Below are 19526 nucleotides of genomic sequence, written 5' to 3' on the forward strand. Positions count from 1 at the left end.
AGCTTTGGGGGGCTTATCCTAGACTGGGTGGCAGGAGGTGACTTGGCTGAATGGGACATGGCTGTGGTCCCACCTGGATGATCTCTGGGGGTTCGGAGACCGTCCCTGGAGTCGGGGTGGGTCTGGGCCTTTCCTCCCTGCTGTGGGATTGGGAGTTTTTGTGGAGCCGAACTGGGCTCCCACGTGCCCTCCCAGTGTGCAGCAGGAGGATGCAGCTCGGGTGATACTGAATTAGGCGCCTACTCGATCGTTCCTACCTCTCTTATCCTCATGCAAGGGGAGCGTCTTAGTTTTAGCAGAAAATACAAAGCTGGGGTGTTTTTATTTTGTGGGGTTTTTTCTCTTTGGGATGAGCATGCAGTGAGAAGGGCAGCCAAAAGGCTGATTTTTGGGGGGCTCTGGAGTGTATGTGTGCAGAGGCAGAGCTGTGGCAGCCCAGGTATCCTGGCTTATCTGCTAAAGATGAGAGCAGAGAGGTGGGGTTTTTTTTTGTTTTTTAAGAAATAATCAATATACACAAGGGCTGGTTGGCAGTGGGTGCAGCAGCATGAAGGAGAGTACCTGCAGCTGGGTCCCCAAACTGAACAGAGCTGCCAGGACAAGCAGCAACAGCCTGTTCAGAGGCAGAAGCAGCGGTTCTGGGGAGTGCCTTATTGTTCCCATCTTTTCTTACCAGATCGCATGCACTAAAGGTCCCGAATGCACACTTGATCTAGCTCTTTATTTGGCAGCCAGTTGAAGAAATAATTCATAAAAGAGCACAAATTTTTTTGTAATTTATTTTATTGCAGTTTTTCTCAGTTCAACCAGGATTCACAGGTATTAATACAACTTGTTCACGACCTGCATGCTCAATACCAGCCCAGGCATGGACAAGATCAATACCTAATGCTTATTACAAGAGCCTTAACAGGGTTATCCACTCTGTCTGCAAATCCTGGTAATTGAACAGTTATTAATTGTAGGTGTTACAAATGTATACGTTTCTAAATTCGAAATGATCCTGGAAGGATGCAAGACTTTGTGTCCAAGATCCCTTTTCCTGTTTGCATTGCAGGACCCATCGGTGAGACCTTGCTGATGGTGAGGCAGAGCCTGCGCAGGTCGCAGCAACTGGGAACCCCAAAGGTCAGAACTAATTTAACTTCTTAACTCGGCAGCTCGCAGAGCCTCAGAGACAGGCCCGTGTCAGGGAGCAGCTCCCTGGGATGGGAGCGGGTCCCGGTCAGAGCTTAACAAGCTGGGAAATGCATCTTGCTCTCATTATTGCAGACCTCCAGTTGCTGTCCCAGCACCTCCTGCTAATACTTAAATTCCTTCTAGGGGTGGTGAGGGATGCTACATCCACCTAAGCAGCTTGTGCAGGAACGTTCCTATTATTGAAAGACTTTCTCTTAAAATCTTTCTGCTTTCTTCCAGCGGACACGCACGGATTGGAGCAGTGGAAGCAGCCAATAACTGATGGGAAGCACCGGAGGTAGCCTGGCCTTGCCCTGAGAGAAGGGGACCAAGTGGGGTGTTGCTGCCTGCCTCCTGATGCCTGAGCCCTCCCCGAGGCCCTGCAAGGTAATGTGCAGGTAACCCCGGCCGTTGGCTTCATAAGGCGCTTAAACTTACGCCTAAGCAGCACCGCTCTCGCAGCCGCCCTCTCCTGGCACTATGCACCTTCTGCCAAGTTCTCTTCCTCCATCAAAAACCTTTGGGTGGGTTGGGGGCTTTGCTCTTGCTCAGGAACGGGGAGAAAATATGGCTCAGACCTCCGACCACATTGATCCCTGGTTTAAAACAAGGCAGGCTTCCCACACCTCCGGGAAGGCTGGTACAGGCAGCCCTTAACTTCCAGTGATGTCTGCTGGCACAGCTCACGCTCTGCCAGGGTAAAGGAGGCCTTGGGGACAGAGAAGGAAGGACATTACAGGTGACTGGGACAGGGCCAGCCTCTTAACGCCCATCTCCCGCTTTAATTCCAGCGCGCTCAGCCCTGTTGAGAGGGAACCACGCCGGACCGCTCGGGACGGACGAAATGGGAGGAAAAGGGAAACCGGGGTCCAGGTATGCTTCTGCAACCACACCTCCAACCACCCCTTAATTAATTAACTAAGCATGCTTACACGACGAAGAAAACCACAAGGACTTTTTCTTATTTGAGTTAACAATTTAATAATAGAATTTTTCTTTAAAAATAAAACCTAAGCTCGTCGGGTTAAAGATCAGTAGGTTTAAGTGCTTTTTAAGGTTGTAGCTGCGAAGCCACTCTGTGCGTTGAGGATCAGTAGTACCGGTGCGGGGCCAGGGAGAAGGCATCACTGCATGTAGGCGTAGCGCCAGTCCGTCAGGGGCACGTGCGTTTCTTTGATGGCTTGGGGAGACGTCCAGCGCAGGATGTAGTGGGGACCACCAGGTTTGTCATTGGTGCCTGTTTCAGAAGGAAAGCAAGCAAGCGCTGGTGACCACGAGATGGAGGACGGGGGACTTGCCCAGCGGGGGATGCGGCTCAGCGCGCGGCCGTGCAGGTAAGTGCCATCTCCAGCCAGGAGTTTTTCATCTCACCTGAGATGCGGGAGCCTCCGAAGGGTTGCTGAGCCACAACGGCGCCTGTCGACTTATCGTTGATGTAGAAATTGCCGGCCGCGTTGCGCAGAAGGTTCCTGGCTTCGTCGATGATTCTCCTAAGGAGGGACAGAACGGCTGTGATCACGATGCAACGGCAAAAACTTGTGCGGAGGCCTCTACCCTTCTATCGCAATTAAAATCGTGCAAAAAGCGTGTTTGCATTTCTTTGCACGCGTTTCCAGGACTGCATGTTGTTTAATACACACTGAAACGGATCATCTGTACTTAGAACTCAATTAAATTATACCAATTTTGTTTTCTTTTAGTTTGTTTCTCTTTCTAAGTTTTATTGTTATAAAATGAAGGTGATTATAACTTAAGGATGGTCCCCCTTTGAGGTTACACTGCTCTTAGCCCTCCTCCTGCTTCAGACGGTTGGGGGCGCATCCTCCCATATGCTCCACGTGTTGCCTTCGGGAGAATTTCTCACCAAAAAAGCATTTTGGGGCTGAGAAACCACCTTCGATGCGTCCCCTTCCCTCCTCAGCAGCAAGAGGGCTAAAAGCAGCGTCAGCTTTGCAGGAAATGCTTTCTTTTCCTCCTCACCATGCAGGGCAGGGCTCTGGAGAGAAGCGAGACGGACGGCTCACCCCAGAAGGGGAAAAGCATCTTTGCTGTGTCCGGATGCCGCAGGCAGCGGGGATTTTGGCACTTACTTCTCCTGGGCGAAGACTGCCCCCGTGAGGCCATAGGGCGTTGAGGAGTCGATCAGCTCCAGCACCTCCTTGTACCGCTTCTCGGGGTAGACGTACACCGTGAGGACCGGGCCAAAAATTTCCTGTACAGCAAAAAAAAAAAAGGCACTCGGTGGGAACAGCCTCCAGAGATAAGCGGTGGGCACTTCAGCACCCCATTAGCTAAAACGGTGATGGAGAGGAACATCCCTGCACCAACTTAGCGTACAGCACTGGTCAACTCCTCTCTATGCGTCCAGCGGGCACCTCAGGATGGGGACCCCCAGCCCCTTCTGCACCTTTCCTGCCACCTCCCCGCGAGCTGCTCTCACCTCTTTCATGATGGGATCCTGTGGGTCTTTGCTCTCCACGATGCACGGCTCAACGAAGTACCCAACGCTGTCGTCGCAGCCGCCTCCTGCCAGGATGGTGAGGTTGGACGACTTCTTGGCGTGCTCGATCCATTTCTTTATCCGCGCAAAAGACTGAGAAAAGGAAATAATAAAAAAAGAGTGTGGGTTCAGGGGTCTAAAAGGAGGTTTGGGCAATCCCCTTCAGCGCTACGCTGCTCTTAGCACTCTTCCAGCTCAGGAGGAGGAGTGGGAGCTGGAAATACAGTCCTGGGCACTCGGAACCTTACAGCTGAGAGGATTTCTCAGCAAAATAACCCACTTTTCAAGAGGGGCAGTGACTAGGGCATGCAATCCTACAGGAGGGAGCAAAAGAGGGCTGATAATCAGCTCTAACTAATCACTGATGTTTGTACTTTGCTGTAATAAAAAACCTTTAACCTAACAATGAAAGCCTGGTGGCGTTACCCTCTTGCACTAGCAGAAAGAGGAGAGGTGAGCTCACCTTGTCATCAATCACTGCAGAGAAGAACGTCCCAAAGTCCTGGGCGGGCTGGGGGAAGCCAGAAAGGAGGCAATGTAAGTACATCCTGTGCCAAAAAGCTAACTCTGAAATTAGGAGGAGCTGAAATTCCCCAAAGAACACTTCCCCCCTGCTCCAAACACACCTCTGTTCGAGGGCGCAAGCCACCCCTTTTCAATTAGTCTGCAGTATTCAGCGACTTACTTACACAATCCTTCCTGCAGACGCTGGCTACAAGTTAATTTCTAATCACTAAAAAAAGATGAAGGGGGGTACGGAGGGGCGGTGGTGGGGAGAACCAGTGGATAAAAAGCTCGGTTCAATAGGAATTAGTAGCCAGTTACCGCAGTCTCTAATCCCATCAACCACCCGCTGAGCCGCAAAGCCCTTCAGCAGCCCGGCAGCTCCACTCACGTCTCCCACTTTGATCTTCCTGTGCTCCTCCAGCAGTTTCTCTTTGATCTGGGGCCACAGCGAGTCCGGGGCGTAGAGGCGGGAGCAAGCCGAGCATTTTTGGCCGCCGTACTCGAAGGCTGAGCGCAGGGTCCCGTTCACCACGCTGGCCACATCGGCCGAGCTGTGCACCAGGTGGAAGTTCTTCCCGCCGCACTCTGGTGCCGGAGAAGGGAGGAAAAGGGGCAAGTAAGGGTTTGTCAGGGCTGTGCGCCTCCGAACGGCACAAGCTACGGCCAGGTCCCTTGCAAGGGGCTCGGCCAGCGCTCGCCCTGCCTGGGCCACTGTTCCCCAGGGAACAGGGACGGTGCCACGATCCTGGGGGCACAGCCCCAGAGCTGGCGCAGGCTTACGGAACCGATGGAAAAGGGACTCGCCCGAGTTCCCAAACTCAGCGTGGAAGCTCTGCAACCCCAGAGCGTCACCGCCTCCCGCCCAAGCGCCAGCTCCCCACTGTAAAAGCCCATCCCATGCCGGTGGGAGCTGGTGCCGTAAGCTCCTCCAAATACCCAGCGCGCCCAGACGAACAAGCTTTACGCTTCTGCCACAGAGGTGGACAGGACGCAATTTACTGTGTCATCTGCTCTCTGCTCACGAGGAGAGGAATCCTGGCCATCCCTTTAGTTTCTCCCTGAGCAGGGGGGAAACTGAACCGCCCACCCCTACACGGCCTCCCCCCCAAAAAATGTGTAAGAGGCGGCAGTTGTTACCTCCAGCCAGGCGTGGGAAATTGCGGTAGCGATCCAGGTTTTCGGATACCTGCTTCCAGAGCCGCTTGAAAGTCCTGGAAGAGAAGGGAGGAGCTGGCGAATGCACTCTTGCCTTTGCACAGGGGTGGCACTTGGACAAGGCACACGTGGGTGATTGTGCCCTGCTGAGCGGGACCCCCGCAAACCCCTGTGTCCATCCCCAAAAGAAGGGATGCCAGGCAAGTGGAAGAGGAGATGCTAGCTGAGAATGAGACCTTAGGTATCAAAGCAATGGCACTACACAACAACCCCCGTTTTAAGAATAAGAAACTCTTGCAGTGTCACAGAGAAGACGCAGGAGCGAGCGCCCAGCAGAAGTTTCTGTTCTTCCTTTTTCCCCCCTTCTTTTCGGTCCTTACTGTGACAAACCCCTTGGCTGCAAAACAATAAAAATGCTAATAACCTCCCACCAGGAGGCACAGCCACTAATACTAATTTATGAGCTTCCCACCTTTAAAGCATGATGCTCATCAGACCATGTCCTTCGCCCGTGGAGCGGGGTCCCCGCGTTTAATAGCCCGTTGCGGGCTGCCGGGGCCCTCAGCATTGCTAATACACCCCGACACACGGGCAGAGCACAAGTTTGCAAATCTACCTGGAGCTGGCATCGCTCCGCCAGCACAGTGCGGTTCGTTAAGCCAAATCACAGCATCCCGGGGAGACAGGGCAGCGTCACATGCAACTTTATCTATTCTCTGCGCCTTGAGTTTAGCAACAGAAACACTCTGCTATTAAATGCACTCCCTGTAGCAAGAAAACCTGGTCAGACGGGTTTTTTAATCAGTTTTAAAACCCTACTTTAATTCCATTGTGTAAGGATGGCCGGTTGTCTGCCTGCTACCCTACTCAACACTGTCCTACACGTTCAAGCACCGGCAGGTGAGCACTCGGCATCGTCTCAGCCAGCAGCTCCTCGCCCCTCTCCCCCCGCTGCTCCCCTCCCCAACGTACGGCACGCTGCCAGTGAAATTGAGCCCGCAGAAGTGCTCGGAGCTCGTGACGGTGTCTCCAAACACGGGCCCATCCGCTGGCACGAACTGTATGACATTCGGAGGGAGCCCGGCTTCGAGGAGGATCTTGTAGACGGCGTAGCTGGAGAGCAGGGCGGTGTCGCTGGGCTTCCACAGGACCACGTTTCCCTGGGGGAGGGGAGAAAGTCAGCACACGAGGAAAGGCTTCAGCCCAAACAGGGGCATGCAACGCTTAAACGCTCTGGCAAAAGTCTGTCCTGCAGCCCACAGCGGACAGGACCGGAGCAATGGCACCTTTGGGTGATTCACACCGCCCTTTTACTCCAAGCATGGGTTTTGAAAAGGCGTGTGATTGCCCTGGTCACCCGAAGGCACAAAAATCCTCCCCTTTCACACCACCAGGTCTCTGTGCCAGCCTTTCCCACCCTCCCTTGCTGGGGACACAGAGCTTTGCCTTCTCTAAGAGGAGCCGCAAAACATGGACCTGTTTTATGTCTCGGGAAATGGGACGGCACCGCTAAGAAACACAGTGCTTAGGACACTGCGAGAACTGTCACTCGCTGCCACCGGGCTTGCGCATGACCCAGCAGATGTTTGTGCCAGCCAAAGCAGTGAAATAAAACCTCAAGCCCGGATTAATCGCGCACAAGCAAACAGCACAACTGGCTGGAAAACACAGCGCTAAAACGCCGGTGAGGGCACCCCACCCCTTTGGCTCCGTGCCACCGTCCTCCCTTCGGCTCCGTGCGCAGCCGCGGGGCCACGGGGGGCCCAGTGACCTCCCCTGCGTCACCGTCACGCTGCTGGGCCCCCACCGCACGTGACTGTGCAACAGGGTCGCAGTCCCGGGGGAGCAGGAGGTGGATTTTTGGACCCTGTCTCAACCAGGCGTCTGCTTTCCAGGGACTCGGGGTGCAGGCAAAGCTCCTTCCTGGCCCACCCTAATCCTTCCACTCCAAACGGTGAGAAAACTAAACCACTCTCTGCAAAAAATCCCCAGCCAACTGGGAAATCTAACTCGGGCCACGATCGGAGACAGTATGCCCGGCAGCCTGGATACCGGTGCAGTGCTGCAACTGCTCTGGTCCCGAGGAAATTCCGCTCCTGGGGCTGCAATGGCATTAACTGCGTTGATCTCTCCAGCTATTTAGGCAAGAGCAATGTTTAATCCCCTGGGAAGCGCACTGTGGTGACTAAAACACTGGGGATCTAATTAATATCCACCTATTAAGCACCATTTTCTCCTAAATTTAATTCCAGGTACCACCTGCCGCTGAGCTTTTCAAGCCACCTGCTGATGCCCTGCTCCTTTTTGCCCCAGGCCCAGGGCGCGCAGGGGGATTTCATTGCGCTGCAGCAGCCCGGTGGGAATTTAGCATCACACTCGAGGAGGGAGAGGTGGATGCACTGCAGGATGCCCAAAACGGTTCACCCAGACCTGCCAGCACGGGCTTGCCCCGTCCCAGCAAGGTTCGTCCGCTCTGGGATGAGTTTATCACCAAGCGCCCCAAAGCCGAGGACTTCCTCAAATCCCGGGGTGGGAGGAACGCGTCTCCCCCCCCAAAAAACTCCCCAGCTCCACATAGCTTCACCCTCTTCCTTCCTTCTCCCCACTCCTCCCCTACAAAACTGGCAGGTTCAAATGCTTCACCTTGAATACTGCTTTAAAATGGGACATCCCCAAATAAAAAGCTTGGTGTTCTCCCTTATCACAGCCTCTTCCACCTCCAACACAGGACACTGCTGCTGGAGGGACCATCTTTGGCACCAGGATGCAATGTGAGCCTAATTAGCAAGGAGCGATTTTGTGGGTTTCTTCCCAGTGCAACAACAAATGAATTAATCCTGGCCCAAATTCATCAGGTTATTACAGTCTCTCCCCAAAACCCACCCTGCAAGGGCAGGTGCTCCCCGTGCTCAAGGGGCACGTTGGGGTGGGACACGTACAGAAATGCTGTTTACCAGTACTTGCACTTTTTGGACCATCTTTCATGTCTGCCAGGATCTCTTGTCTCCCAGTTCAGTGCTAAATGCCAGGCCCACGACCCGCTCTCTCCCACCTTTACCCTAACGCACCCGCTGTACCCAAAAAGTGCCCTCTTAGAGGAACCTGAGCAGTTACAAACTGATTACGCTTTCGTGTCACAACAGCACCCTGAAGCCCCGTTCACAGAGCAAGCACCACGCAGGAAAACAAAACCCTGCTGCATTTCTCGTCTCCCCTCCCTCCTGCAGCACCCTGACCTTCTCTCGAGCTAAAACCCAGCCTAGGGGTGAAAGGACACCTTGCTTCAGAATAAAAACCCCAGAAGAGCAGATTTGAGCAGTTTTCCTTTTCCAGCACTTCCCCCATCACACCAGGTCTAAAATCCAGCCACTAGAACGCCTTCTTGTAATTAAAGACATCTGAGACTAACTGCAAGAGGGCTGATTGAATTCAAGGGGCCCAACAGAAGCAGGACCCCAGGTGTGTCCTATTGAATGGCACCAGAGAACCAGGGAGGCCAAATTCGCTCCTTCTGGATCCCAGACCAGGCAAACCGCAGCCTCGGAGAGACCGGGTCCCCCTCCCAGCCTCTCTCCGGACCTTCCTCTCCATCCCTGGCTCTCCTTAAACCCCACCACGACACTCACCATCAGCGCCGGAGCCCCTGCCAGGTTGCCGCCGATTGCTGTGAAGTTGAAGGGAGAGACGGCTGCCACGAAACCCTGTGGGTGGGAGAGGAAAGGGACCGGTGGGAGTGCGGTGCCTCCTTTCGCCGTGGCGTGACACCACAGCTTGGGGCAAAAAAGGGAGCTCCAGAAGCAGGGGGACGGCCTCTCACCTCCAGCCCCCGGTAGACCATGCTGTTGGTGCTGATGTCCACACTGATGGGCTGGCTGTTCTCCAGCTCCAGGGCGTACTTGGCATTGAATCGGAAGAAGTCTATGAGCTCCGCAGCAGCATCGATTTCTGCCTGGATGACTGTTTTACCCTGCCGGGAGAGGTCGCGTCACATAGAAGCACTGAGGGGAGGGGGGGGAATGCAGCAGCCGTGGGCCGCAGCGGCGCGGCGCGGCACGGCACACCCAGGTGCGGTTTGTGGGTTGCCTCTCACGCAGACCACGTGCTCGCTTCCGAGAGATGTGGCCTCCTGCAAGTCCCCCTCCCGCCACGTCTCCTTTGCACCGAGCGGAGGCAAACGCAGCCCGCGCCTGTGCCAGGGGACGTCACATCCACCCGCGTTCCCCCGCAGCCCTTCCCTGCCTCCCCTGGGAAAGCCAGGGCTGCTGGGGCATTTCACAAGGGTAAACCCTGATAATCGCAGCCCACATCAGTCGATCCTTTTCCCGTGAAGCTTGAGGACTCCCAGCTTCACCTCCCTTCTTCCCTCAGCAAAGAGACAAGGATTGGCTTTAGGATCAGCCTGTTTCCCCTTGCAGCACAGCTACAGGCACTTCTAACATTACAGCCATTCCCAATGCCAAAAAATACCTTGGCAGCAATTCCCGTCCTTTCCCTGGCTCCCGGCTCCCCACATTCCCTCCCGTTCATCCCAGCTATCCGCTGGGTCAATCCCACATCTCCCTTACCTGCCCGATCATGGTTTTGGCCAGCAATTCTGCTCGCCTCGGGCCGCTCAGCATGTCAGCTGCCTTCAGGAAGATCTGGGCTCGGTCCTGGATAGGCTTCAGGTCCCATTCCTTCCTCACTGCCAAGGCAGCGTTAATGGCTTTGTTAATGAGCTCCTGCGGAAGAAAAGGGGAAAGGCAGCAAGGAAGAACCCACCACCTCTCCGTCACCAGCTCGGAGGGGAAGGCGAGGGGTCATCCACCCCCAGGCACAAACCACAGCAGCCACCTTCCCATCACAACCCCAAATCTGCAGCTCCTGGTACCGATTTATTCCAGGACCCCTGGGACTTGGAAAGCCAACACCCGCCCCTGGAGTCTCCCTGATCACAATCTGAGCAGCAATTTGCTTTTCATCAGACTTCTCACCAGCAATCTCAAAGCGCATCACGCCGCAAGCCTCACAGCCCCGCTGGGAGATAAGGCTCGCTAAACCCAGGTGAACTGCTGCCGCTTCCCCCCCTGCCCTGAAAAAAACAAAAGGAAGAGGGAGAGCAACGAGCTGCGCTCACCTTGTCGGCATAGCAGTACTTGGCCACCTTGTGCCCATGATTAAATGGCTGAAAAGAGAAGAAAAGCCTCCGTTGTTATCAGTCTGACAGACCTCCCTCCTGCTCTGTTCTCACTTGTTAAAGAGGTTTTCCCCAAACTCACCGACAGCTGGTACCGCACCGTTGGCGTCCACACCTCTTCTCCCCCGATCACGCACGGGATGGCTTCTGTCTTGCCCTTCAGGTCGGCGAGCGCCTAAGCGAGAGGAGGAGGAGAGCACCGCGGTGGGAGCTGCAGAGGCAACCTCCGCCAGCCGCCCCCTCTCCATCCACCCTCCCCGCCAGCCCCACCAGCAAAGGGAAACCTGGGGACAGGCTTCCGTCGGTCCCCTGGGCACGGGCTGCTCGCGGGCTGGAGGGATGGGGACCGGAGTTACAACTCCGTCCCCAAAGGGAAGGAGCGGGCGCTGGGCGGGACGGGGCTTCCCCCCACCAGGGAAGAGCCTGGGGCTGCCGTGCAGCACCAGAAGCGCAAACTGGGACCCTAAAGACCCCCCAAAAGCCCGATCCCCTGCGGCGGTACCTTCTGAAGCGCTGCTCGCTCGGGGCTCCCTGCCTTAAACTCGAGGATCGGCTCGTTGGTCACCTCGATGGCCGAGCCGTGCTGCCATCTCCGCCTAGGAGAGGAGCAAAACAGACGCTGAAATCGCCCCTGAAATTTCCTCCTTCCCTCCACGCCCCAACCTCCAGGTAACGCATTTTATCGCCTAACGCCGCGCTCCTCGGCCAAACCAGCTACGCACGCCCAGGCCTGGCACCGCGTCGTCACGCCTGCGCTCCATCCCGCCGGGCGATGACGCCGGAGCCAGGAACTGAGCCTGGCCATAGCCCCCAGCCAGCCGTTCCTTCTCTTTGCTAGGAAAAAAGTGCTGGAAAAGGAATTTCGAAGGGACGACGCGCAGGGCAAGCTCCGAATCGATCCGCTCCGCTCCCACAGCCCAACGCCGCGCCAGCTCCTGGCAAAGTCCAGGGCGCGGGGGCAAAAGGCGGGCTGGGACGCTCGGGTGAGCGCTCGCACCTTGGCACCTTCGGGCCACGCGGTTCCCGGGCCCCTGCGCAGCGGGGAGCCCACCCCACCGCGCCCCTCTGCACCGGGGAGCCCACCCCACCGAGCCCCCGCGCAGCGGGGCAGCGTCCCCCCCAAAAACGGGCCCGAAAGGGAAAAGACCGCAAGGGAGGGGAGGCAGCGCCGGGGCCGGGCAGCGGGGAGCGAGGGGGGGCAAAAGCCAGGGAAGGCAACGCGCGGCGAAGGGGCCCCGGCGCTGCCCGCGGGTCTCCCACCCGCCACGCGTGGGAGCGCTGCAAGAAGCGGGGTTGGGGTGGGGTTGGGGTTTGGGGGAGGGGGTTTGTCTGCCCCCCCCCCCCCTCAAGGCAGGCAGGGGAGCGGAGGGGCGGGGAGGGGAAGGGGAGCCCCCGGCACTCACCCGCCGCCCCGCAGCCCCCGCAGCGCCCGCCACATCCCGGCCCCGCCGCGCTCCCCGTCCCACGGCCGCGCCCAACCCGCCGCGGGGGGACGGACAAGGGCAAACCCGCAAAATTAAATAATAAATTAAAAAAGGGGAGGGAAGCGGGGTGCTCCCAGAGCGGCCCCACACCCGCGCACTCTCTGGGCGTGGGGCTGCGGGGCGTGTCCCCCCCGTGGGGTGGGAGTGGGGTGTCCCCGCCTGTTCCCCCCCCCGCCCCCGCGCGGCGGTGGTTGCGCCCGGCCAACGGGGAGGCCGCGCGCCGCGGCACGTGGGAGGGGCGGGGCGCGGGAACGAGCCAAAAATAATTAAAAAAAAAAGAAATTACAAAAAAACCCCAAAGCCCCAAGCCCAAAGGCAAACCCCAGCACCGAGGAGGCGGCGGCTTTGGCCGGGCGCGGACCTGCGTGGGGAGCAAGAGCAAAGCTGCTCCCCGGGCCCTGAGGAACTAGAAATTAAAAATAAAGGGGATTTTAACCCAAAACAGGGGGCAGGGGGCCAGCAGGAGGGTGTTTTTTGCAGGGGGTATTTTTATTTCCAGAAAGGAAGATCAGTACTTGAAGAGGGGCAGCTGGAAGATCCTAATTTTTAGGGGGGCTTGGGGTATTTTATAGTATTATAGTATTATAGGCTGAGGGTCTGGGGAGGAGGAAGGATCCCAAGGCACAAGCAGCTTTTGCCCTAAAAGGGGGTTTTGCAACCCAAGAATTAACACGCACAGATGTTAACCAGGAGTTTGGTATTTATTTTATAGGATTTTTTTTTCCTTGTAACCAGAGAACGACTGTAACCCGTTTTCATCAACAACCTCCCGCACGCCCCTTTGCGCAGAGAAGCCCGTGGGGTACGCGACCGATGGGTCGAGCGACGAAGGATGAACCGCTCCGGAGGGGCAGCGGGGCCGAGGACGGACGGACAGACAGGGGCTGGGAGAGCGGTGTACGGGGAGGCAGAGAGCAGACCTGGGAGGGGGCGGTGGGGTTGGTTTTGGCACTAAAAAAGGAAAATGGAGATAATTCGCTGGAACTCAGAGGAGTGCGAATGCTTCTGGCTCTCACTGCGGGTGTTGCTCGGTGCCCCTGCTAAAGCGGATTAGATTTCCGAAGCCTGTGATGGTCCGAAATGCAGCGCCAGTAAGTGCGTGTACCATTTGCAAATACCCAGGACAGACTTCCAGCCACAGAGGAAATCGATTTACATCTCGACTCCAGAGCAATGGTTCATCCTTCGTCCTTTCCTCAACAGAGATCGAATAGCATCATCAGTTAAGTCTTTTTCTTTAAAAGAAGCTAATATACAGAATATAAAGCACAATATTTACAACAGTACGGTAAACAGGTTCATTTCCACACCGATCAGTAGTCTGTTTTAATGTGTATAAAAGAAATTCTTACATGACCTAAGAGGAACTGACAAGAAGTGACACAGCATGGGGAAAGAGTCATCAATACCCTCCACTTAAACACATTAAATAATAAATAATCATTTTTGGCAGAACTTAGCGACGTACACTTTAGCCGCAGGTAAGGCGTTTTAAGGGCTGAATTGCAAGTCTTTTTTGGTGAAACCATGTTACAGAAGTGTGTCTAGTGACCAAGCTTTTAATCATCCTCAACACGCTCATAAGAAATAAATTTTTAGGATTTTGGATGAAATCTGTGCAGGGATCGTCAGCTTGGGCAGCCCGCGAGCCACAGGCGTTGGGCTTGTGGCACAGTGGTACTGGGGTGTTCTGCCATGGAAATGACACAGGTTTGAAGCCACCCCAGGGTTTGTTTTAAGCATTAATATCATTATTTCCTCCAAAGATGGAACCAGCCAGACCTACGAGCACCACCTGTGCTTACAGAAGTGCTTCACTGTTGGAGTGCCTCAAATTAGGAGGGAATCGTGATTTCTAGAAGCATCAAATACCCCTTCTTAAACACAATTTGTTGCTTCTTCAAAAGAGAAGCTTTGAAAGGCTCCCGCAAGTGCGGAAGGGTCTTAAGACACTGAACTATACACAAAAACAGACAAAAAGAAATAATCAACTGTTTCTTCACTGCTCTGCCAAAGACTTGGGTTCAAGCCTTCAGTGCTCCCCTCTCCAGAAACGGGTTGGCAAGGGACTGAATTAAGAATTTGGCAGGTAGTGTTTCGAGTTCACCTCTCAACCCAGCACTATTAACACCAGGATACTATGTGTTGCCATGATTGGCGATGTCTTTTCTCATTTAAAACTCAAACTTACATTCTACTAAAAGCTTAGTCAAGCATTTGGGTGACTTAACACTGAAGGCAAACATTTTTAAAACCTGCGTGTTCTGCTGCAACCAAGTCCTGGACCAGTGCAAAAGAATAAAAAACCAGAAGTCCTGAAGCAACATGTGGAAAATCCTCATCAGGGTATTAAAACACCATGGAAGCACTAGCATTTCTTCATTTTGCTACGATGAATCGTGCTCTAAACATTCAGCTATAAAATGAAGCACTCTCAAACCTGAAACACAATCAGAGACTTCCCAGTATTGCAATTCTCTTCCTCGCGCGCTCCAACACAAACATTCTTCCACGTTTTTCCAGAGCCAAGGGAAACATAAGGAAATAGCTGCTTTCCAGAGACCGCAGCGCTGTGGCAAGGCTGTGAGCACCCACCGATCGCCGTGGCTCTTCCTCAGCCAACCTTGGACCGATGACCCAACTCGTATTTTTGTTGGCAGGAATGGTTATGCCAAAAAAAATCTCTCATATTAGCAGCTTTAGATCTATATTCAGGCACAATTCTTATCTATTATTTTGTTTCATCAAGTTAATTCCAATTTATACTGGTGTAGACAAACACAATTTATCTTCCAACCAGGTAGAACACAAAACCCACTTTGGGGCTGATTTTAGGACTACTGTGCTGCAATCACCCCCGGTATTTTGGGGAGCAAACGAGGTCCTTACCCTCTCCAGCAGAATGCCTCGCAATCAGGGGAAGAAAAACACTCAACAGTGGAAACAGCATCATTCTGCAGTCGCAGAAAAGCTGTTAACCTGTTTTTCTTTCCCCCTCTCGCTCCGAGGAAGCGACAGGCGAGTGCTTCACAGCCATACCTGTTAGATTGTTTCCATGTTGTCGCTTGAAACCGTTTGAGAATTTGGAGTCCCATCAGAGCAGAAGATATTTTACAAGGGAATAATTGCATTTGCTAACAGAATTCTGCTTGCACTTTAAAAACCTCTAATAAAAATAGAATATATACTGTGTTTTTTATAAATAGATTACACATTTAGCTTAGATGAGTTTCACTACATTCCCCCCCCCAGACACTTTTTTTTTTAAAAGAATTTTGTTTTTTCATTGTGTGAACTAATACGATAATTACTAAGTCTTTGAAAAAAAGTGTTTGTACCACATTATTCTTTGGACGTTTTTGAACATGCATCCACAAAAGCAACTGCCATTTGTTTACTGAAAACATTTTTTGTACAAACCCATTTTAGGAATTTGATCTATTATTACACTGCTAACAAGCAAAAAAATTTGCTTCCTTGAAATCCCCTTTTAAAAAATGAGAAACAATGAGGAGGATTTTCTGATTGTAAGTCTAAAAAAGTGTCAATATGACACCGCATTAAGAATAGAAAACAAAAATAAAGTATTTACAGCTTTACAAAGGAAAAAGAAAGAGGTCATCAAAATCATTTCCAGCATTTTCACAATTTTTTTCTGGCAAGCTTTTGATCTGGTTTCTACAGAGTGGTTAAACGCAAACAGAACAGGACCACTGTCAGCTAAATCAGCAGCATCGCTTGAAACTAAACCAAAGACCTCCTAGGGAAACTATCAAGGACCAACCCTCGTAACTCCCGAAAGGCTGATCCACCGAGCCCTGTACAGCCTAAATGAAAATAAAACCCCAATCCCAAGTACGAAAACACCTTTTCTTCTTTAAAAATGGATTACATATGGTTATAAGAAACAGACACCAACAACCGTGGTAATTTACCGTCATACACATCACCATCGCACACACTATTTCTATATCTTCTACTATAGACCCACATCCCTTACACTTACCAACAAATGCAACCCTATTCCAGATGCTCCTCATAATTATGGCTATGAGATAAACCGTACGTTACAGCCAGCTCTTTTCGACAGCTGAATTTCTGCTTCCTCACTTGGCTCTCACTGTCAAACCGAGGATATTCTTTCCTACCTTCAACACACCAGCTACTAGTTTCAAGAACACTCAGCCTTTTTCCTACTAGGACACTGAGTTTTATAGAAAAAAACCCCAAAACAGCAGCTAAGCCGGACAGCCGTTAGAATTGCTCAGTTTCTCCAGTACCAAAGAGCATTTCATAATTGAGGAGAGCTGAACGACAGCCTCCGACGAGGCTGATTCACTGTGCAAGTAGATTGCTTAACAACGCCTCCACCAAAGTCACTAAAGCATTACAGACATTCAGCTTTGGCAAATGGTTTCTCAGCCTCGTGAGAAACTACATATTAGCAGCTGAAGTTCATACAGGCTTGAAAACCTTAAGAGTACTTTATTGAAAACATGCAGTCCCAGCCCCCTCAAAAAAATATCAAATCTCTTGCCCCCACCCACCCACCCCAACTTGCAGCCCTAGTGAACATGACATTTACCACTTTGGCCACCTAAGAAATAATAGGAATGAGCACTTTGGAATAAAGGTTCTTCTCCAGAGAAAAGTTATCTACATCTACATGATGAAACAGGCTTTGAAAAAGCCCCTAACCCACACCACAAGAACCAAGAAGTTGCTAGCTACTCTATGAATAACTGCACTGAGTATTTCAATCAGTAAGGAAACCACAAGAATATCCTTGGATCTATTTTCTTGGACAGAAGCCGTTGATTGTGGATCGTGGCCTCCACAGCGTGGATCCAGATGGATCATGCCAGTATTCCTCCCCACTCTGAAAAACACAGGGAGCCCATTTGATTGACACGGCCCAGAAGCACCAGCGTGTCCAAGCAGGAGACGGATCGGAACAGCGATGAAACTCCAGGCAGATGAAACACAGGAAACGCCAATTGAGAAGACATTACTGTGCCCACAGTTACAGTGCGAACAGAAACCCTCCGAGGTCCTGCCTCTCTGCATAGCTGCACACGACGGAGAGGCATTTCTGCCCAGGAACCCGCCATTTGCCGAGACACTCGTGCTCTTTTTGGAAGAAAGCAACACTGATCTATACTGGCTGTATGCTTACAATGCAACCCCGCTGATTTCAGATCAATGCGTAAGAGAAGCTTGGAAACAATACTCAGGAAGCTAAAAAGATTGGCCAGCTTACCTTTACATAACACTGAGAGGGTGCTTAAATCGGGTATTTCCCTGTCCAGTCCTAGCACTGCTCCTACATAGCAGTTTCTAAGCTTCCTGGCAGGAAAAGAAAAAATACATTTGGTGTTTACTCCAAGTCTTGCAACTGCTAGTTAACTACACAGTTACCTTTAGGCAGTATTAACTACACTTTCAATCTCGGTCTAAAAAACAAACAAAAAAATTATTGGCTGAGGTTTATACCCTGTTTTTACCTGGCTGAGGTGCTACAATTCCCATTAATAACCATCAACAGCTTGATGATGCCAGAGTTTCCTCAACTACCACCAAGTGATCTGACTTTTGATGCTGCTTTCTCCTGTGTAAAAATACAGAAAGACTGACAAAGCCTAGGTCTTCTCACTTTCTCACAGAGAAAGCACATGGCTGTTCTTCCCTAATTCTAGGGCAGCAGTAGTTTGGGATTCATTTTACTACGCCCTAAAAAGGATTACAGTATTTTCCGATGTTCAGCTTTTCTGAAGAACAGTGGTCTGGAACTCTCCCAACGTCATGTCTGAAGCCTACTTCTATACCACCGCATGTCAGTTTATCCTGATGCTTCAACTATCCCACTCTAAACATCATGAAAGCAGCATAAAATGGAGTTATCTCCCTGTCAGCAAAGTAAAATCTGCAAACACTATGGTTTAAAAAAAAAATCCTGAAAAAAGAAAACACAAAACAACACGGGAACTGAAGGGCTGATTCCCCTCTTAATCCAATCACTGGAAACAAAGGCATTGTAGTACGACATTCCTCCTCAAAAGAAGCTCTACAGATAACTAACATGTGCAAATGTGTTTTTAGCTTTCCTTTCCCCAAGAGATAACTGTAGCTCAGCAGGGACCAAACATTCCATATAAATAAGGCGAGCTTTTTTTTTTTTGCATAGTAGTTTATCAGTGATAGTCCCACCCCACTGAACCCTCCTTTGTCCACCTGCTTTGCCACCGAGCTGAGACTGCTTCTTCAGATTCTGGAGTCTAGCAGAAAGCTTGTACAAATCTCAAAGGCTCCTTCATCCAAAAAGATGGAATGAAGAAATTCCTTTTAATATTGGATAACTGCTTAATCCTAAAAGCTGTCTTCTAAACCCGCTATTATTTTTAAATGTTTACAGTTCAATTTGGAGGCATTCTTTTTTGTGCCAGACATGGGTAATTGTACCGTAATTGTCTTGGTTCACTTCTCATTTTGCCAGTGTTCCTTTTGCTGATCAGTGCAGCAGTTCAATAAAACCATAAGCTTATTGAAATACCCAGAGCCTTTGCAGCACCATTCTCTGCTGCTACCAGATTTTTTTTTAAATAATATTTTTTATAAAAACACCTGCTATTAATATTCCACTGGAGCTCAAAGTGGCTCAGCTTGGGGCAAAGGCACAATTAAAACACCATGTTTTCTTACAGGACTCTGCATTTATGATTTGTATAACAATAGAAATTTACAGCACCAATCCTTGGGTGGGGTGGGGATGCGTGTAGGAATGAGTCCTTAGAAACCCTGTGCAAGGGCTTACAAGTCTTTTTTTTTTCCCCCCATCAGTGTACTGTTTTTCAATCTTTTCTTGTATCTTCCCTTTCACTGGAATGCTCCAGCTACGTATCAGCTGACCATGGGCTCCACATCCGTCTCTCTGTCCAACTCATCCTGAATTTCATCTGTGTTTCCTGAGTCACTGCTGGCTACAGAGCTGGGAGATGGAGAATTTCTGTAGAAAAATTCAGAGAAAGATACAATTTAAAACATCCTTTATTAACATTAAACTTCGGGTTTACAGTAAATATCAGTAGTAAACTCAAGCATCTCGTGTCCTGCCACCCCACCCCTGCCATCTCCTATAAAACAATGGCTGCCCTTGGTTTACGGATGGGGAAATGGAAACTAAGTCCAATGAATATCCTACAGAGACTCTCATCATCCATAATGAGTACAGTCTTGAAAACTCAAAAAAAGTTTATCGTCTTCTTCTTTTAAGCCAGGATGTCTACCGGGGGCGAGCAAGAGAGAAGAAAACACCCTCATAGTATAGGGTTCTTAAAACATGAGAAGATTAAAACACAAGTTCTTCATACAAGTCCACAGTCAAGTTTTAATTTGGGGGTTTGTTTGTTTTAAGAGTTCTAGGTCTATGACACTAAGACTAAGCATCCGTCCAAGTTAGAAAAGAGGTAGGTCCATTTATACAGTCCTGTTGGCGATATCCCTGTTTTTAACTAGGTGTTGAATCCTT

The 19526-nt window shown here is 51.4% G+C and overlaps 2 protein-coding genes across 5 annotated transcripts in view; both read right to left on the reverse strand.

Moving 5' to 3' along the window:
* Positions 1-2145: 2145 nt before the first annotated feature.
* ALDH4A1 (aldehyde dehydrogenase 4 family member A1) lies at positions 2146-12092 on the reverse strand. Of its 2 annotated transcripts, none has more exons than XM_072883609.1 (15): positions 11921-12092; positions 11020-11113; positions 10600-10692; positions 10458-10505; positions 9907-10062; positions 9159-9308; positions 8968-9042; positions 6314-6501; positions 5324-5397; positions 4575-4771; positions 4143-4190; positions 3620-3772; positions 3270-3391; positions 2551-2669; positions 2146-2416 (listed from the first exon to the last, which is right to left on the reverse strand). In XM_072883609.1, the coding sequence occupies exons 1-15, from the start codon at positions 11953-11955 to the stop codon at positions 2304-2306; spliced, it is 1665 nt and encodes a 554-aa protein (XP_072739710.1). In that variant the 5' UTR covers positions 11956-12092; the 3' UTR covers positions 2146-2303. The 2 variants fall into 2 exon arrangements, with proteins under 2 accessions (XP_072739710.1, XP_072739709.1); XM_072883608.1 differs by lacking the exon at positions 11921-12092 and adding an exon at positions 11240-11421.
* Positions 12093-12689: 597 nt separating this feature from the next.
* The window catches only part of IFFO2 (intermediate filament family orphan 2), a 43381-nt gene continuing 36544 nt past the window's right edge, over positions 12690-19526 (reverse strand). For 2 of the 3 annotated variants that reach the window (XM_072883611.1, XM_072883610.1), the window contains one exon: positions 13313-19004. In XM_072883611.1, the coding sequence (XP_072739712.1) occupies positions 18899-19004 (106 nt within the window). In that variant the 3' untranslated portion in view covers positions 13313-18898. Of the gene's footprint in view, positions 13192-13312; positions 19005-19526 lie in introns of those variants that run through there. The other variant, XR_012045776.1, reaches the window with a different exon arrangement.

This window comes from Ciconia boyciana, chromosome 19 (assembly GCF_034638445.1).
Source record: "Ciconia boyciana chromosome 19, ASM3463844v1, whole genome shotgun sequence".
NCBI classification, from domain to species: domain Eukaryota; kingdom Metazoa; phylum Chordata; class Aves; order Ciconiiformes; family Ciconiidae; genus Ciconia; species Ciconia boyciana.